Source organism: Engystomops pustulosus, unplaced genomic scaffold, assembly GCF_040894005.1.
Source record: "Engystomops pustulosus unplaced genomic scaffold, aEngPut4.maternal MAT_SCAFFOLD_402, whole genome shotgun sequence".
In the NCBI taxonomy this organism is placed as follows: Eukaryota; Metazoa; Chordata; class Amphibia; order Anura; family Leptodactylidae; genus Engystomops; species Engystomops pustulosus.
Genome location: NW_027285281.1, coordinates 52780 through 72922, shown reverse-complemented (window position 1 = coordinate 72922; position 20143 = coordinate 52780). Strand labels below are relative to the sequence as shown.

The 20143-nt window shown below is 63.6% G+C and overlaps 1 protein-coding gene across 1 annotated transcript; it reads right to left on the bottom strand.

The window, feature by feature from the left end:
- Nucleotides 1-28: 28 nt before the first annotated feature.
- On the bottom strand, nt 29-19600 carry MAPK15 (mitogen-activated protein kinase 15). The gene is given in 14 exon segments (XM_072132342.1): nt 29-181; nt 249-450; nt 3055-3160; nt 5120-5257; nt 5775-5818; nt 5820-5833; nt 6817-6956; nt 7024-7187; nt 7308-7438; nt 9043-9133; nt 9605-9634; nt 11277-11375; nt 19183-19285; nt 19468-19600. Coding segments are annotated over 13 exon segments (1359 nt in total). The 5' UTR covers nt 19252-19285; nt 19468-19600; the 3' UTR covers nt 29-50.
- Between the last annotated feature and the right edge of the window lie 543 nt (nt 19601-20143).

Sequence of the window (20143 nt, the reverse complement as noted above, 5' to 3'; positions counted from 1 at the left end):
CTTTTATGTCCCTAGAGGAGAGATGAGGACGAGGTTATATCTGGCAGGGACTATGCAGAGGGGCTCATTATTGGGGGCACCCGTCTTACCCCCGCTGATCCAGAGGTGGTGCTCAGCTCCTGGCTTTGCTGACTTCCAGATCGTTTTGGCTGAGTCGCTCCTCGCCAGTGCCCAGACCCCACTACAAGGGAAACACAAGTGAGGAGACGGCAGCCAGGAAGCAGCAGAGGGGCATTGTGGGTACATACGTTGGCCACTGCTGTGGGTTATGGGGTTATATACAGGCTGGTTCTGGGCACAGCTCTCAGCTCCTGTAGGTTTCCCGGTGGTCCCAGGGACATGGCTGGTGTTGGTTGTGGGAGGCGCAGTCTCCTTGTCCTGTGGATCAGAACCTCCTTCCAGGTTCTCCTTCTTCTGCCTCCGAGCATTAATCTTCCTTTCAAGAATCATCTATATATGACAGACGGGAAGACAGAGGAAACCCTGTGGTTACAACCCCTGCTCCTGGCACACCAGTATTACATGCCCCTGCTCCTGGCACTGCTGGGTGAGGTCCCGGGCATAGCCTGGCGTACCACTATTACATGCCCCTGCTCCTGGCACTGCTGGGTGAGGTCCCGGGCATAGCCTGGCGTATCAGTATTACATGCCCCTGCTCCTGGCACTGCTGGGTGAGGTCCTGGGGATAGCCTGGCATACCAGTATTACATGCCCCTGCTCCTGGCACTGCTGGGTGAGGCACCGGGGATAGCCTGGCATACCAGTATTACATGCCCCTGCTCCTGGCACTGCTGGGTGAGGTCCCGGGGATAGCCTGGCATACCAGTATTACATGCCCCTGCTCCTGGCACTGCTGGGTGAGGTCCCGGGCATAGCCTGGCGTACCACTATTACATGCCCCTGCTCCTGGCACTGCTGGGTGAGGTCCCGGGCATAGCCTGGCGTATCAGTATTACATGCCCCTGCTCCTGGCACTGCTGGGTGAGGTCCTGGGGATAGCCTGGCATACCAGTATTACATGCCCCTGCTCCTGGCACTGCTGGGTGAGGCACCGGGGATAGCCTGGCATACCAGTATTACATGCCCCTGCTCCTGGCACTGCTGGGTGAGGTCCCGGGGATAGCCTGGCATACCAGTATTACATGCCCCTGCTCCTGGCACTGCTGGGTGAGGTCCCGGGGATAGCCTGGCATACCAGTATTATATGCCCCTGCTCCTGGCACTGCTGGGTGAGGTCCTGGGGATAGCCTGGCATACCAGTATTACATGCCCCTGCTCCTGGCACTGCTGGGTGAGGTCCCGGGGATAGCCTGGCATACCAGTATTACATGCCCCTGCTCCTGGCACCCCAGTATTACATGCCCCTGCTCCTGGCACTGCTGGGTGAGGCCCCGGGGATAGCCTGGCATACCAGTATTACATGCCCCTGCTCCTGGCACTGCTGGGTGAGGTCCCGGGGATAGCCTGGCATACCAGTATTACATGCCCCTGCTCCTGGCACTGCTGGGTGAGGTCCTGGGGATAGCCTGGCATACCAGTATTACATGCCCCTGCTCCTGGCACTGCTGGGTGAGGTCCCGGGGATAGCCTGGCATACCAGTATTACATGCCCCTGCTCCTGGCACTGCTGGGTGAGGTCCCGGGCATAGCCTGGCATACCAGTATTACATGCCCCTGCTCCTGGCACTGCTGGGTGAGGTCCCGGGCATAGCCTGGCATACCACTATTACATGCCCCTGCTCCTGGCACTGCTGGGTGAGGTCCCGGGGATAGCCTGGCATACCAGTATTACATGCCCCTGCTCCTGGCACTGCTGGGTGAGGTCCCGGGGATAGCCTGGCATACCAGTATTACACGCCCCTGCTCCTGGCACTGCTGGGTGAGGCCCCGGGGATAGCCTGGCGTACCAGTATACATGCCCCTGCTCCTGGCACTGCTGGGTGAGGTCCCGGGCATAGCCTGGCGTACCAGTATTACACGCCCCTGCTCCTGGCACTGCTGGGTGAGGTCCCGGGCATAGCCTGGCGTACCAGTATTACACGCCCCTGCTCCTGGCACTGCTGGGTGACGTCCCGGGCATAGCCTGGCGTACCAGTATTACACGCCCCTGCTCCTGGCACTGCTGGGTGAGGCCCCGGGGATAGCCTGGCGTACCAGTATTACACGCCCCTGCTCCTGGCACTGCTGGGTGAGGCCCCGGGGATAGCCTGGCGTACCAGTATTACACGCCCCTGCTCCTGGCACTGCTGGGTGAGGTCCCGGGGATAGCCTGGCATACCAGTATTACACGCCCCTGCTCCTGGCACTGCTGGGTGAGGTCCCGGGGATAGCCTGGCGTGCCAGTATTACACGCCCCTGCTCCTGGAACTGCTGGGTGAGGTCCCGGGGATAGCCTGGCGTGCCAGTATTACATGCCCCTGCTCCTGGCACTGCTGGGTGAGGTCCCGGGGATAGCCTGGCATACCAGTATTACATGCCCCTGCTCCTGGCACTGCTGGGTGAGACCCTGGGGATAGCCTGGCGTACCAGTATTACATGCCCCTGCTCCTGGCACTGCTGGGTGAGGTCCCGGGCATAGCCTGGCATACCAGTATTACATGCCCCTGCTCCTGGCACTGCTGGGTGAGGTCCCGGGGATAGCCTGGCATACCAGTATTACATGCCCCTGCTCCTGGCACTGCTGGGTGAGGTCCCGGGGATAGCCTGGCATACCAGTATTACATGCCCCTGCTCCTGGCACTGCTGGGTGAGGCCCCGGGGATAGCCTGGCATACCAGTATTACATGCCCCTGCTCCTGGCACTGCTGGGTGAGGTCCCGGGGATAGCCTGGCATACCAGTATTACATGCCCCTGCTCCTGGCACTGCTGGGTGAGGTCCCGGGGATAGCCTGGCGTACCAGTATTACACGCCCCTGCTCCTGGCACTGCTGGGTGAGGTCCCGGGGATAGCCTGGCACACCAGTATTACACGCCCCTGCTCCTGGCACTGCTGGGTGAGGTCCCGGGGATAGCCTGGCATACCAGTATTACATGCCCCTGCTCCTGGTAATCACCTCGTACAACTTGTTCCTGTACTCGGCCACTGACAACTGAATGTCGTCATCCAGGGGGAGGATGACATCATAATCCAGCGCCGGCTCCCGAGCCGCAGAGTGGAACCTGAGAGACGCAAGAAAAGGTGATTATTAAAGAGCCGAAAGAAGAAGAGAGCGGAGACGCGGCCCAACCCCCCACATAGGAATCTCCAGCGCAAGCACACACTACACACCGCGTGCACACAGGAGCTCTGACACACACACACTACATACCGCGTGCACACACACACACACACACTACGTGCACACACGAGCTCTGACACACACACACACACACTACGTGCACACACACACACACACACACTACGTACACACACACACACACACACACACACACACACACTACGTGCACACACACACACTACGTGCACACACACACTACGTGCACACACACTACGTGCACGCACACACACTACGTGCACACACACACACTACGTGCACACACACACGCACACACACACACACACACTACGTGCACACACACACACACACACACTACGTGCACACACACACACACACACACACACACGTGCACACACACACACACGTGCACACACACACACACTACGTGCACACACACACACACACACACTACGTGCGCACACACACACACACACTACGTGCACACACACACACACACACACACACACACACTACGTGCACACACACACACACACACACACACTACGTGCACACTCACTCACTCACTCACTCACACTCACTCACTCACTCACACACACACACACTACGTGCACACGTACACACACACACACACACACACACTACGTGCACACGTACACACACACACACACACACACACACTACGTGCACACGTACACACACACACACACACACACTACGTGCACACACACACACACACACACACACACTACGTGCACACACACACACACACTACGTGCACACACACACACAACACACACACACACACACACTACGTGCACACACACACACACACTACGTACACACACACACACACACACACTACGTACACACACACACACACACACACACACACACTACGTGCACACACACACACACACTACGTGCACACACACACACACACTACGTGCACACACACACACACACTACGTGCACACACACACACACACTACGTGCACACACACTACGTGCACACACACTACGTGCACACACACACACACACACTACGTGCACACACACACACACACACACACACACACACACACACACACACACACACACACACACACACACACACACACACACACACACACACACACACACACTACGTGCACACACACACACACTACGTGCGCACACACACACTACGTGCACACACACACACACTACGTGCACACACGTGCACACACACACACTACGTGCACACACACACACACACACACACACACACACACACACACACACACACTACGTGCACACACACACACTACGTGCACACACACACACACACACACACTACGTGTATACACACACACACTCTCACACTATGTGCACACAGGAGCTCTGACACATACACACTACACACAGCGTGCACACAGGAGCTCTGACACATACACACTACACACAGCGTGCACACAGGAGCTCTGACACATACACACTACACACAGCGTGCACACAGGAGCTCTGACACACACACACACAGCGTGCACACAGGAGCTCTGACACACACACACACTACACACCGCGTGCACACAGGAGCTCTGACACACACACTACACACCGCGTGCACACAGGAGCTCTGACACACACACACTACACACCACGTGCACACAGGAGCTCTGACACACACACACTACACACTACGTGCACACAGGAGCTCTGACACACACACACACTACGTGCACACACTACATACACACACACACACACACACTACGTGCACACACTACATACACACCACACACACACACACACTACGTGCACACACTACATACACACACACACACACACACACACACTACGTGCACACAGGAGCTCTGACACACACACACACTGTACTTACCTGCGCACATACGGGTGCTCCAGAGCCTCCTCTGCAGTCAGCCTCTTGTCGGGGTTAAATACCAGCAGTTTGCTGAGGAGGTCGATGGCCTCGGGGGGGCAGTTTGGAGGGAACAGCTCGAGCAGAGGAGTCTTCTGTCTGCAGGGAGACATTATAGGAGGTCAGTGCAGGTACAGACACAGGAAGGTCACTCCACAGCAGGGTGGAGCAGCCGCACATGTGACCCCCACAGCAGGACGGAGCTGCCCCCCCCATGTGACCCCCACAGCAGGACGGAGCTGCCCCCCCATGTGACCCCCACAGCAGGACGGAGCTGCCCCCCCATGTGACCCCCCACAGCAGGACGGAGCTGCCCCCCCATGTGACCCCCACAGCAGGACGGAGCTGCCCCCCCATGTGACCCCCACAGCAGGACGGAGCTGCCCCCCCATGTGACCCCCACAGCAGGACGGAGCTGCCCCCCCATGTGACCCCCACAGCAGGACGGAGCTGCCCCCCCATGTGACCCCCACAGCAGGACGGAGCTGCCCCCCATGTGACCCCCACAGCAGGGCGGAGCTGCCCCCATCATGTGACCCCCACAGCAGGACGGAGCTGCCCCCCCATGTGACCCCCACAGCAGGACGGAGCTGCCCCCATCATGTGAGCCACTCACCGAGCATTCATGCGGCCGATCACAGAGGCTCCATATTCTGATTTTTATAGCCATGACGTCTGCAAGAGAAGCCCAAGAAAAGAGAGGTCACACCTACCGCCCGGGGACGGCCCATGCCGGAGGAGCACCTGCCGCCCGGGGACGGCCCATGCCGGAGGAGCACCTGCCGCCCGGGGACGGCCCATGCCGGAGGAGCACCTGCCGCCCGGGGACGGCCCATGCCGGAGGAGCACCTGCCGCCCGGGGACGGCCCATGCCGGAGGAGCACCTGCCGCCCGGGGACGGCCCATGCCGGAGGAGCACCTGCCGCCCGGGGACGGCCCATGCCGGAGGAGCACCTGCCGCCCGGGGACGGCCCATGCCGGAGGAGCACCTGCCGCCCGGGGACGGCCCATGCCGGAGGAGCACCTGCCGCCCGGGGACGGCCCATGCCGGAGGAGCACCTGCCGCCCGGGGACGGCCCATGCCGGAGGAGCACCTGCCGCCCGGGGACGGCCCATGCCGGAGGAGCACCTGCCGCCCGGGGACGGCCCATGCCGGAGGAGCACCTGCCGCCCGGGGACGGCCCATGCCGGAGGAGCACCTGCCGCCCGGGGACGGCCCATGCCGGAGGAGCACCTGCCGCCCGGGGACGGCCCATGCCGGAGGAGCACCTGCCGCCCGGGGACGGCCCATGCCGGAGGAGCACCTGCCGCCCGGGGACGGCCAATGCCGGAGGAGCACCTGCCGCCCGGGGACGGCCAATGCCGGAGGAGCACCTTCCGCCCGGGGACGGCCAATGCCGGAGGAGCACCTACCGCCCGGGGACGGCCAATGCCGGAGGAGCACCTACCGCCCGGGGACGGCCAATGCCGGAGGAGCACCTACCGCCCGGGGACGGCCAATGCCGGAGGAGCACCTACCGCCCGGGGACGGCCAATGCCGGAGGAGCACCTACCGCCCGGGGACGGCCAATGCCAGAGGAGCACCTACCGCCCGGGGACGGCCCATGCCGGAGGAGCACCTGCCGCCCGGGGACGGCCCATGCCGGAGGAGCACCTACCTTCTGGGGTGGGTGCTGGGATGACGCTCATGATTCTCTCTATCTGGTTGATGGTGGAGGTTCCTGGGAAGAGCGGTTTTCCCAGCAGCATCTCTGCCAGGATACAGCCCACGCTCCACATGTCCACGCCCTTGGTGTACCTGGGGGTGAGAGCGAGGGGTCAGCTACAGGTCACGGGCATTGCCCATTCACTCCATCACAACCTACCTGTGAGACGCCAGAAGTATCTCGGGGGCTCGGTACCAGCGGGTGGCCACATACTCGGTGAGGGCAGGATTCCCACAATCCTCCTGGATCTGGTACAGGGAGCGCGCCAGGCCAAAGTCACACAGCTTCACCAGGCAGTCCGCGTCCAGCAGGATATTAGAAGGCTGTGGGTACAGGGGCAGCGGGTGAGGCCCGGGGGCAGCGGGCGAGGGTGAGGCCCGGGGGGGGCAGCGGGCGGGCCCCGGGGCAGCAGGGGGCGCACCTCATATCCCTGGGGGTCTCACCTTCTGGTCCCGGTGGATGACGTTGCCCGAGTGCAGGAACTTGGTGGCCCTCAGCAGCTGGTGCAGGATGTAGCGCATGTGGACGTCTTTCAGGAGGTTCCCCTTCTTTATCACAGCGTGGAGGTCCGTCTCTGGGGGGAGAACAAAGACCCCAACATTCACCACCGGAGGTCACCCCTCATCACATACACTGGGGAGATATTACCCATTTACTGTATATACACCCCCCCCCCCATATCCTGTATATACACCCCCCCCATATCCTGTATATATACACCCCCCCCATATCCTGTATATACACCCCCCCATATCCTGTATATATACACCCCCCCATATCCTGTATATATACACCCCCCCCATATCCTGTATATATACACCCCCCCCCCATATCCTGTATATATACACCCCCTCCATATCCTGTATACACCCCCCTCCATATCCTGTATACACCCCCCCCCATATCCTGTATATACACCCCCCCCATATCCTGTATATATACACCCCCCCCATATCCTGTATATATACACCCCCCCCATATCCTGTATATATACACCCCCCCCATATCCTGTATATATACACCCCCCCCATATCCTGTATATATACACCCCCCCATATCCTGTATATATACACCCCCCCCATATCCTGTATATATACACCCCCCCCATATCCTGTATATATACACCCCCCCCATATCCTGTATATATACACCCCCCCCATATCCTGTATATATACACCCCCCCCATATCCTGTATATATACACCCCCCCCATATCCTGTATATATACACCCCCCCATATCCTGTATATATACACCCCCCCCATATCCTGTATATATACACCCCCCCCATATCCTGTATATACACCCCCCCATATCCTGTATATACACCCCCCCCATATCCTGTATATATACACCCCCCCCATATCCTGTATATATACACCCCCCCCATATCCTGTATATATACACCCCCCCATATCCTGTATATATACACCCCCCCCATATCCTGTATATACACCCCCCCCATATCCTGTATATACACCCCCCCCATATCCTGTATATATACACCCCCCCATATCCTGTATATATACACCCCCCCCATATCCTGTATATATACACCCCCCCCCCATATCCTGTATATATACACCCCCCCCATATCCTGTATATATACACCCCCCCCCATATCCTGTATATATACACCCCCCCCCATATCCTGTATATACACCCCCCATATCCTGTATATATACACCCCCCCCCATATCCTGTATACACCCCCCTCCATATCCTGTATACACCCCCCCCATATCCTGTATATACACCCCCCCCATATCCTGTATATACACCCCCCCCATATCCTGTATATACACCCCCCCATATCCTGTATATACACCCCCCCATATCCTGTATACACCCCCCCATATCCTGTATACACCCCCCCCATATCCTGTATATACACCCCCCCCATATCCTGTATATACACCCCCCCCATATCCTGTATATACACCCCCCCCATATCCTGTATATACACCCCCCATATCCTGTATATACACCCCCCATATCCTGTATATACACCCCCCATATCCTGTATACACCCCCCCCATATACTGTATATACACCCCCCCATATACTGTATATACACCCCCCCCATATCCTGTATATACACCCCCCCCCATATCCTGTATACACCCCCCCCCCCCCATATACTGTATATACCCCCGTCATTTAGTGTATATATACGTTACCCATATACTCAAACACCAGGTAGATGTCCTTGTCGTTCTGCGCTCGGATGACGTTAAGTAGTTTTATGATATTAGGGTGTTCCCCAAATTCCTACAGAGAAAGAGAATTGGTGTCAGGATCCCGGACGCCCGCCCCCCGTCAGGATCCCCGGACGCCCGCCCCCCGTCAGGATCCCCGGACGCCCGCCCCCCGTCAGGATCCCCGGACGCCCGCACCCCGTCAGGATCCCCGGACGCCCGCACCCCGTCAGGATCCCCGGACGCCCGCACCCCGTCAGGATCCCCGGACGCCCGCACCCCGTCAGGATCCCGGACGCCCGCACCCCGTCAGGATCCCCGGACGCCCGCACCCCGTCAGGATCCCCGGACGCCCGCACCCCGTCAGGATCCCCGGACGCCCGCACCCCGTCAGGATCCCCGGACGCCCGCACCCCGTCAGGATCCCCGGACGCCCGCACCCCGTCAGGATCCCCGGACGCCCGCACCCCGTCAGGATCCCCGGACGCCCGCACCCCGTCAGGATCCCCGGACGCCCGCACCCCGTCAGGATCCCCGGACTCACCTGAAGAAACATGATTTCACGAAACGTTCGCTGCAAAGAGAAAGGAAGAAGATGAATATAGCGCCCCACACATGCCCGCCCATCCAGCACGCCAAATATAGCGCCCCACACATGCCCCGCCCATCCAGCACGCCAAATATAGCGCCCCACACATGCCCCGCCCATCCAGCACGCCAAATATAGCGCCCCACACATGCCCCGCCCATCCAGCACGCCAAATATAGCGCCCCACACATGCCCCGCCCATCCAGCACGCCAAATATAGCGCCCCACACATGCCCCGCCCATCCAGCACGCCAAATATAGCGCCCCACACATGCCCGCCCATCCAGCACGCCAAATATAGCGCCCCACACATGCCCCGCCCATCCAGCACGCCAAATATAGCGCCCCACACATGCCCCGCCCATCCAGCACGCCAAATATAGCGCCCCACACATGCCCCGCCCATCCAGCACGCCAAATATAGCGCCCCACACATGCCCCCGCCCATCCAGCACGCCAAATATAGCGCCCCACACATGCCCCGCCCATCCAGCACGCCAAATATAGCGCCCCACACATGCCCCGCCCATCCAGCACGCCAAATATAGCGCCCCACACATGCCCCGCCCATCCAGCACGCCAAATATAGCGCCCCACACATGCCCCGCCCATCCAGCACGCCAAATATAGCGCCCCACACATGCCCCGCCCATCCAGCACGCCAAATATAGCGCCCCACACATGCCCCGCCCATCCAGCACGCCAAATATAGCGCCCCACACATGCCCCGCCCATCCAGCACGCCAAATATAGCGCCCCACACATGCCCCGCCCATCCAGCACGCCAAATATAGCGCCCCACACATGCCCCGCCCATCCAGCACGCCAAATATAGCGCCCCACACATGCCCCGCCCATCCAGCACGCCAAATATAGCGCCCACACATGCCCCGCCCATCCAGCACGCCAAATATAGCGCCCACACATGCCCCGCCCATCCAGCACGCCAAATATAGCGCCCACACATGCCCCGCCCATCCAGCACGCCAAATATAGCGCCCACACATGCCCCGCCCATCCAGCACGCCAAATATAGCGCCCACACATGCCCCGCCCATCCAGCACGCCAAATATAGCGCCCACACATGCCCCGCCCATCCAGCACGCCAAATATAGCGCCCCACACATGCCCCGCCCATCCAGCACGCCAAATATAGCAACCCCTAAGCCCTTTGCCTACCAGGCGCATGCGTGCGTACATACAACCCCTGCACATGCCCCGCCCCCAGGTTCTCACCTGTACATACAGCCCCTGCACAGGCCCCGCCCCCAGGTTCTCACCTGTACATACAGCCTCTGCACAGGCCCCGCCCCCAGGTTCTCACCTGTACATACAGCCTCTGCACAGGCCCCGCCCCCAGGTTCTCACCTGTACATACAGCCCCTGCACAGGCCCCGCCCCCAGGTTCTCACCTGTACATACAGCCTCTGCACAGGCCCCGCCCCCAGGTTCTCACCTGTACATACAGCCTCTGCACAGGCCCCAGGTTCTCACCTGTACATACAGCCTCTGCACAGGCCCCGCCCCCAGGTTCTCACCTGTACATACAGCCCCTGCACAGGCCCCGCCCCCAGGTTCTCACCTGTACATACAGCCCCTGCACAGGCCCCGCCCCCAGGTTCTCACCTGCGCATCTGTCCGGTTTCTAAAAGCATCAAAAATTTTTTTCACTGCCACAATTTCACCAGTTTTGCGGTCAATCGCTTTCCAGACAATTCCATAAGCCTACGGAGAGAAGGGTCTAATTAGTGTGAGGTGGCGCCCCCCCCCCCCCCATATCACAGCGGCTGCCCCCACATACACCGCACCCCTCCCCCGGGATACAGCGGCTGCCCCCACATACACCGCACCCCCTCCCCCGGGATACAGCGGCTGCCCCCACATACACCGCACCCCCTCCCCCATATCACAGCGGCTGCCCCCACATACACCGCACCCCCTCCCCCGGGATACAGCGGCTGCCCCCACATACACCGCACCCCTCCCCCGGGATACAGCGGCTGCCCCCACATACACCGCACCCCTCCCCCAGGATACAGCGGCTGCCCCCACATACACCGCACCCCCTCCCCCAGGATACAGCGGCTGCCCCCACATACACCGCACCCCTCCCCCGGGATACAGCGGCTGCCCCCACATACACCGCACCCCCTCCCCCGGGATACAGCGGCTGCCCCCACATACACCGCACCCCTCCCCCAGGATACAGCGGCTGCCCCCACATACACCGCACCCCCTCCCCCGGGATACAGCGGCTGCCCCCACATACACCGCACCCCCTCCCCCGGGATACAGCGGCTGCCCCCACATACACCGCACCCCTCCCCCATATCACAGCGGCTGCCCCCACATACACCGCACCCCTCCCCCGGGATACAGCGGCTGCCCCCACATACACCGCACCCCTCCCCAGGATACAGCGGCTGCCCCCACATACACCGCACCCCCTCCCCCGGGATACAGCGGCTGCCCCCACATACACCGCACCCCTCCCCCGGGATACAGCGGCTGCCCCCACATACACCGCACCCCTCCCCCGGGATACAGCGGCTGCCCCCACATACACCGCAACCCCTCCCCCATATCACAGCGGCTGCCCCCACATACACCGCACCCCTCCCCCGGGATACAGCGGCTGCCCCCACATACACCGCACCCCTCCCCCGGGATACAGCGGCTGCCCCCACATACACCGCACCCCTCCCCCGGGATACAGCGGCTGCCCCCACATACACCGCACCCCTCCCCCGGGATACAGCGGCTGCCCCCACATACACCGCAACCCCTCCCCCATATCACAGCGGCTGCCCCCACATACACCGCACCCCCTCCCCCGGGATACAGCGGCTGCCCCCACATACACCGCACCCCCTCCCCCGGGATACAGCGGCTGCCCCCACATACAACGCACCCCTCCCCCAGGATACAGCGGCTGCCCCCACATACACCGCACCCCCTCCCCCGGGATACAGCGGCAGCCCCCACATACACCGCACCCCCTCCCCCGGGATACAGCGGCTGCCCCCAAATACACCGCACCCCTCCCCCGGGATACAGCGGCTGCCCCCACATACACCGCACCCCCTCCCCCTGCCCCCACATACACCGCACCCCTCCCCCATATCACAGCGGCTGCCCCCACATACACCGCACTCCTCCCCCAGGATACAGCGGCTGCCCCCACATACACCGCACCCTCTCCCCCAGGATACAGCGGCTGCCCCCACATACACCGCACCCCCTCCCCCATATCACAGCGGCTGCCCCCACATACACCGCACCCCCTCCCCCGGGATACAGCGGCTGCCCCCACATACACCGCACCCCCTCCCCCGGGATACAGCGGCTGCCCCCACATACACCGCACCCCTCCCCCGGGATACAGCGGCTGCCCCCACATACACCGCACCCCTCCCCCAGGATACAGCGGCTGCCCCCACATACACCGCACCCCTCCCCCAGGATACAGCGGCTGCCCCCACATACACCGCACCCCTCCCCCGGGATACAGCGGCTGCCCCCACATACACCGCACCCCTCCCCCAGGATACAGCGGCTGCCCCCACATACACCGCACCCCCTCCCCCGGGATACAGCGGCTGCCCCCACATACACCGCACCCCCTCCCCCGGGATACAGCGGCTGCCCCCACATACACCGCACCCCCTCCCCCGGGATACAGCGGCTGCCCCCACATACACCGCACCCCTCCCCCGGGATACAGCGGCTGCCCCCACATACACCGCACCCCTCCCCCGGGATACAGCGGCTGCCCCCACATACACCGCACCCCCTCCCCCGGGATACAGCGGCTGCCCCCACATACACCGCACCCCTCCCCCGGGATACAGCGGCTGCCCCCACATACACCGCACCCCTCCCCCGGGATACAGCGGCTGCCCCCACATACACCGCATCCCCTCCCCCGGGATACAGCGGCTGCCCCCACATACACCGCACCCCCTCCCCCGGGATACAGCGGCTGCCCCCACATACACCGCACCCCCTCCCCCGGGATACAGCGGCTGCCCGCACATACACCGCACTCCTCCCCCGGGATACAGCGGCTGCCCCCACATACACCGCACCCCCTCCCCCAGGATACAGCGGCTGCCCCCACATACACCGCACCCCCTCCCCCGGGATACAGCGGCTGCCCCCACATACACCGCACCCCCTCCCCCGGGATACAGCGGCTGCCCCCACATACACCGCACCCCTCCCCCAGGATACAGCGGCTGCCCCCACATACACCGCACCCCCTCCCCCGGGATACAGCGGCTGCCCCCACATACACCGCACCCCTCCCCCGGGATACAGCGGCTGCCCCCACATACACCGCACCCCCTCCCCCGGGATACAGCGGCTGCCCCCACATACACCGCACCCCTCCCCCAGGATACAGCGGCTGCCCCCACATACACCGCACCCCTCCCCCGGGATACAGCGGCTGCCCCCACATACACCGCACCCCCTCCCCCGGGATACAGCGGCTGCCCCCACATACACCGCACCCCCTCCCCCGGGATACAGCGGCTGCCCCCACATACACCGCATCCCCTCCCCCGGGATACAGCGGCTGCCCCCACATACACCGCACTCCTCCCCCGGGATACAGCGGCTGCCCCCACATACACCGCACCCCCTCCCCCATATCACAGCGGCTGCCCCCACATACACCGCACTCCTCCCCCGGGATACAGCGGCTGCCCCCACATACACCGCACCCCTCCCCCAGGGATACAGCGGCTGCCCCCACATACACCGCACCCCTCCCCCGGGATACAGCGGCTGCCCCCACATACACCGCACCCCTCCCCCGGGATACAGCGGCTGCCCCCACATACACCGCACCCCCTCCCCCGGGATACAGCGGCTGCCCCCACATACACCGCACCCCCTCCCCCGGGATACAGCGGCTGCCCCCACATACACCGCACCCCCTCCCCCATATCACAGCGGCTGCCCCCACATACACCGCACCCCCTCCCCCATATCACAGCGGCTGCCCCCACATACACCGCACCCCTCCCCCGGGATACACCGGCTGCCCCCACATACACCGCATCCCCTCCCCCGGGATACAGCGGCTGCCCCCACATACACCGCACCCCCTCCCCCATATCACAGCGGCTGCCCCCACATACACCGCACCCCCTCCCCCATATCACAGCGGCTGCCCCCACATACACCGCACCCCTCCCCCGGGATACACCGGCTGCCCCCACATACACCGCACCCCTCCCCCATATCACAGCGGCTGCCCCCACATACACCGCACTCCTCCCCCAGGATACAGCGGCTGCCCCCACATACACCGCACCCCCTCCCCCGGGATACAGCGGCTGCCCCCACATACACCGCACCCCCTCCCCCATATCACAGCGGCTGCCCCCACATACACCGCACCCCCTCCCCCGGGATACAGCGGCTGCCCCCACATACACCGCACCCCTCCCCCGGGATACAGCGGCTGCCCCCACATACACCGCACCCCTCCCCCGGGATACAGCGGCTGCCCCCACATACACCGCACCCCCTCCCCCGGGATACAGCGGCTGCCCCCACATACACCGCACCCCCTCCCCCGGGATACAGCGGCTGCCCCCACATACACCGCACTCCTCCCCCGGGATACAGCGGCTGCCCCCACATACACCGCACCCCTCCCCCGGGATACAGCGGCTGCCCCCACATACACCGCACCCCTCCCCCGGGATACAGCGGCTGCCCCCACATACACCGCATCCCCTCCCCCGGGATACAGCGGCTGCCCCCACATACACCGCACCCCCTCCCCCGGGATACAGCGGCTGCCCCCACATACACCGCACCCCTCCCCCGGGATACAGCGGCTGCCCCCACATACACCGCACCCCTCCCCCGGGATACAGCGGCTGCCCCCACATACACCGCATCCCCTCCCCCGGGATACAGCGGCTGCCCCCACATACACCGCACCCCCTCCCCCGGGATACAGCGGCTGCCCCCACATACACCGCACCCCCTCCCCCGGGATACAGCGGCTGCCCCCACATACAACGCACCCCTCCCCCCACATACACCGCACCCCCTCCCCCGGGATACAGCGGCTGCCCCCACATACACCACACCCCCTCCCCCAGGATACAGCGGCTGCCCCCACATACAACGCACCCCTCCCCCCACATACACCGCACCCCCTCCCCCGGGATACAGCGGCTGCCCCCACATACACCACACCCCCTCCCCCGGGATACAGCGGCTGCCCCCACATACACCACACCCCCTCCCCCAGGATACAGCGGCTGCCCCCACATACACCACACCCCCTCCCCCAGGATACAGCGGCTGCCCCCACATACACCACACCCCTCCCCCGGGATACAGCGGCTGCCCCCACATACAACGCACCCCCTCCCCCGGGATACAGCGGCTGCCCCCACATACAACGCACCCCCTCCCCCGGGATACAGCGGCTGCCCCCACATACACCACACCCCCTCCCCCAGGATACAGCGGCTGCCCCCACATACACCGCACCCCCTCCCCCGGGATACAGCGGCTGCCCCCACATACACCGCACCCCCTCCCCCATATCACAGCGGCTGCCCCCACATACACCGCACCCCCTCCCCCAGGATACAGCGGCTGCCCCCACATACACCGCACCCCTCCCCCGGGATACAGCGGCTGCCCCCACATACACCGCACCCCTCCCCCAGGATACAGCGGCTGCCCCCACATACACCGCACCCCCTCCCCCGGGATACAGCGGCTGCCCCCACATACACCGCACCCCTCCCCCGGGATACAGCGGCTGCCCCCACATACACCGCACCCCCTCCCCCGGGATACAGCGGCTGCCCCCACATACACCGCACCCCTCCCCCGGGATACAGCGGCTGCCCCCACATACACCGCACCCCCTCCCCCGGGATATAGCGGCTGCCCCCACATACACCGCACCCCCTCCCCCAGGATACAGCGGCTGCCCCCACATACACCGCACCCCCTCCCCCAGGATACAGCGGCTGCCCCCACATACACCGCACCCCCTCCCCCGGGATACAGCGGCTGCCCCCACATACACCGCACCCCTCCCCCGGGATACAGCGGCTGCCCCCACATACACCGCACCCCTCCCCCAGGATACAGCGGCTGCCCCCACATACACCGCACCCCCTCCCCCGGGATACAGCGGCTGCCCCCACATACACCGCACCCCCTCCCCCGGGATACAGCGGCTGCCCCCACATACACCGCACCCCCTCCCCCGGGATACAGCGGCTGCCCCCACATACACCGCACCCCCTCCCCCGGGATACAGCGGCTGCCCCCACATACACCGCATCCCCTCCCCCGGGATACAGCGGCTGCCCCCACATACACCGCACCCCTCCCCCGGGATACAGCGGCTGCCCCCACATACACCGCACCCCTCCCCCGGGATACAGCGGCTGCCCCCACATACACCGCACCCCTCCCCCGGGATACAGCGGCTGCCCCCACATACACCGCACCCCTCCCCCGGGATACAGCGGCTGCCCCCACATACACCGCATCCCCTCCCCCGGGATACAGCGGCTGCCCCCACATACACCGCACCCCCTCCCCCGGGATACAGCGGCTGCCCCCACATACACCGCACCCCTCCCCGAGGATACAGCGGCTGCCCCCACATACACCGCATCCCCTCCCCCAGGATACAGCGGCTGCCCCCACATACACCGCACCCCTCCCCCGGGATACAGCGGCTGCCCCCACATACACCGCACCCCTCCCCCGGGATACAGCGGCTGCCCCCACATACACCGCACCCCTCCCCCGGGATACAGCGGCTGCCCCCACATACACCGCACCCCTCCCCCGGGATACAGCGGCTGCCCCCACATACACCGCATCCCCTCCCCCGGGATACAGCGGCTGCCCCCACATACACCGCACCCCTCCCCCGGGATACAGCGGCTGCCCCCACATACACCGCACCCCTCCCCCGGGATACAGCGGCTGCCCGCACATACACCGCACTCCTCCCCCAGGATACAGCGGCTGCCCCCACATACACCGCACCCCCTCCCCCGGGATACAGCGGCTGCCCCCACATACACGGCACCCCCTCCCCCGGGATACAGCGGCTGCCCCCACATACACCGCACCCCCTCCCCCGGGATACAGCGGCTGCCCCCACATACACCGCACCCCTCCCCCGGGATACAGCGGCTGCCCCCACATACACCGCACCCCTCCCCCGGGATACAGCGGCTGCCCCCACATACACCACACCCCCTCCCCCTGCCCCCACATACACCACACCCCCTCCCCCTGCCCCCACATACACCGCACCCCTCCGCCGGGATACAGCGGCTGCCCCCACATACACCGCACTCCTCCCCCGGGATACAGCGGCTGCCCCCACATACACCGCACCCCTCCCCCGGGATACAGCGGCTGCCCCCACATAAACCGCACCCCTCCCCCAGGATACAGCGGCTGCCCCCACATACACCGCACCCCCTCCCCCGGGATACAGCGGCTGCCCCCACATACACCGCACCCCTCCCCCGGGATACAGCGGCTGCCCCCACATACACCGCATCCCCTCCCCCGGGATACAGCGGCTGCCCCCACATACACCACACCCCTCCCCCGGGATACAGCGGCTGCCCCCACATACACGGCATCCCCTCCCCCGGGATACAGCGGCTGCCCCCACATACACCGCACCCCCTCCCCCGGGATACAGCGGCTGCCCCCACATACACCGCACCCCTCCCCCGGGATACAGCGGCTGCCCCCACATACACCGCACCCCTCCCCCGGGATACAGCGGCTGCCCCCACATACACCGCACCCCCTCCCCCGGGATACAGCGGCTGCCCCCACATACACCGCACCCCTCCCCCATATCACAGCGGCTGCCCCCACATACACCGCACCCCCTCCCCCGGGATACAGCGGCTGCCCCCACATACACCACACCCCCTCCCCCTGCCCCCACATACACCACACCCCCTCCCCCTGCCCCCACATACACCGCACCCCTCCCCCGGGATACAGCGGCTGCCCCCACATACACCGCACTCCTCCCCCGGGATACAGCGGCTGCCCCCACATACACCGCACCCCTCCCCCGGGATACAGCGGCTGCCCCCACATACACCGCACCCCTCCCCCAGGATACAGCGGCTGCCCCCACATACACCGCACCCCCTCCCCCGGGATACAGCGGCTGCCCCCACATACACCACACCCCCTCCCCCTGCCCCCACATACACCGCACCCCCTCCCCCGGGATACAGCGGCTGCCCCCACATACACCGCACTCCTCCCCCGGGAAACAGCGGCTGCCCCCACATACACCGCACCCCTCCCCCAGGATACAGCGGCTGCCCCCACATACACCGCACTCCTCCCCCGGGAAACAGCGGCTGCCCCCACATACACCGCACCCCTCCCCCGGGATACAGCGGCTGCCCCCACATACACCGCACCCCCTCCCCCGGGATACAGCGGCTGCCCCCACATACACCCCCCCCCCCCCTGTACTCACCCCCTTCCCCAGACGCTTCTTTATGTCATATTTCTGGGAGATGTGATCCTCTACCTCAGGACCACTCATGTTTCCACCTCCAACATCACAGGTCACAGGTCACCTGCAAGACAAGACAATGTGGGGGGGTCTACTTTTCACTATTTCTGGAAGGTTTTAGTGGTGAAGAGGGTCCTGCTCCCTCCTGCGTGTGCGGGGGGTCGGGTGTCGGTGCGGGAGGTCGGGTCGGTGTGCGGGGGGTCGGGTGTCGGTGCGGGAGGTCGGGTCGGTGTGCGGAGTCAGTACCTGCTTTAGACTCCGGCGTTGTGGCCGCGGTGGCTGATGGGACGGTCACGGAAGGGAAGCTGTTGTTTTCCGTTGTCATAGTAACCGGCACTGGCTTCGAAGCTCTGCGCATGCGCACGATTATGTACTTCAAAATTTTCAATTGGACGCAACCAATAAATGGCGCTGGAGGGGGCTGGCGAGCACGTGACCACTCTTGACTAATGATTGGTGGCCGTGACTCGGGGAGGCGGGTAAAGGGTGTGTCTCTTTTCGGGGGGAGGGGGATACATTCTATATTAAGGAGTTTTCCCATGTAATCTCCGCCCTCTGCTGGTCTAACACAACAAGGATTATTAACCCCTTGCTGTACAATGTCACTCAGTGGGAGGGTGAGGGCGGGGACTCCAGTGCACGGAGAGGATATAACACCCCCCAGTGTAACCAGTAATACCATAGTCTAGTGGATGGGGGCGCTGTATCTCTATATACCAGTGCATGGAGCGTGTGTCACAGTGTAACTCTATGGAGGCTCTAGTGATATAACATCCCCCAGTGTAACCAGTAATACCATAGTCTAGTGGATGGGGGCGCTGTATCTCTATATACCAGTGCATGGAGCAGGTGTCACAGTGTAACTCTATGGAGGCTCTAGTGATATAACATCCCCCCAGTGTAACCAGTAATACCATAGTCT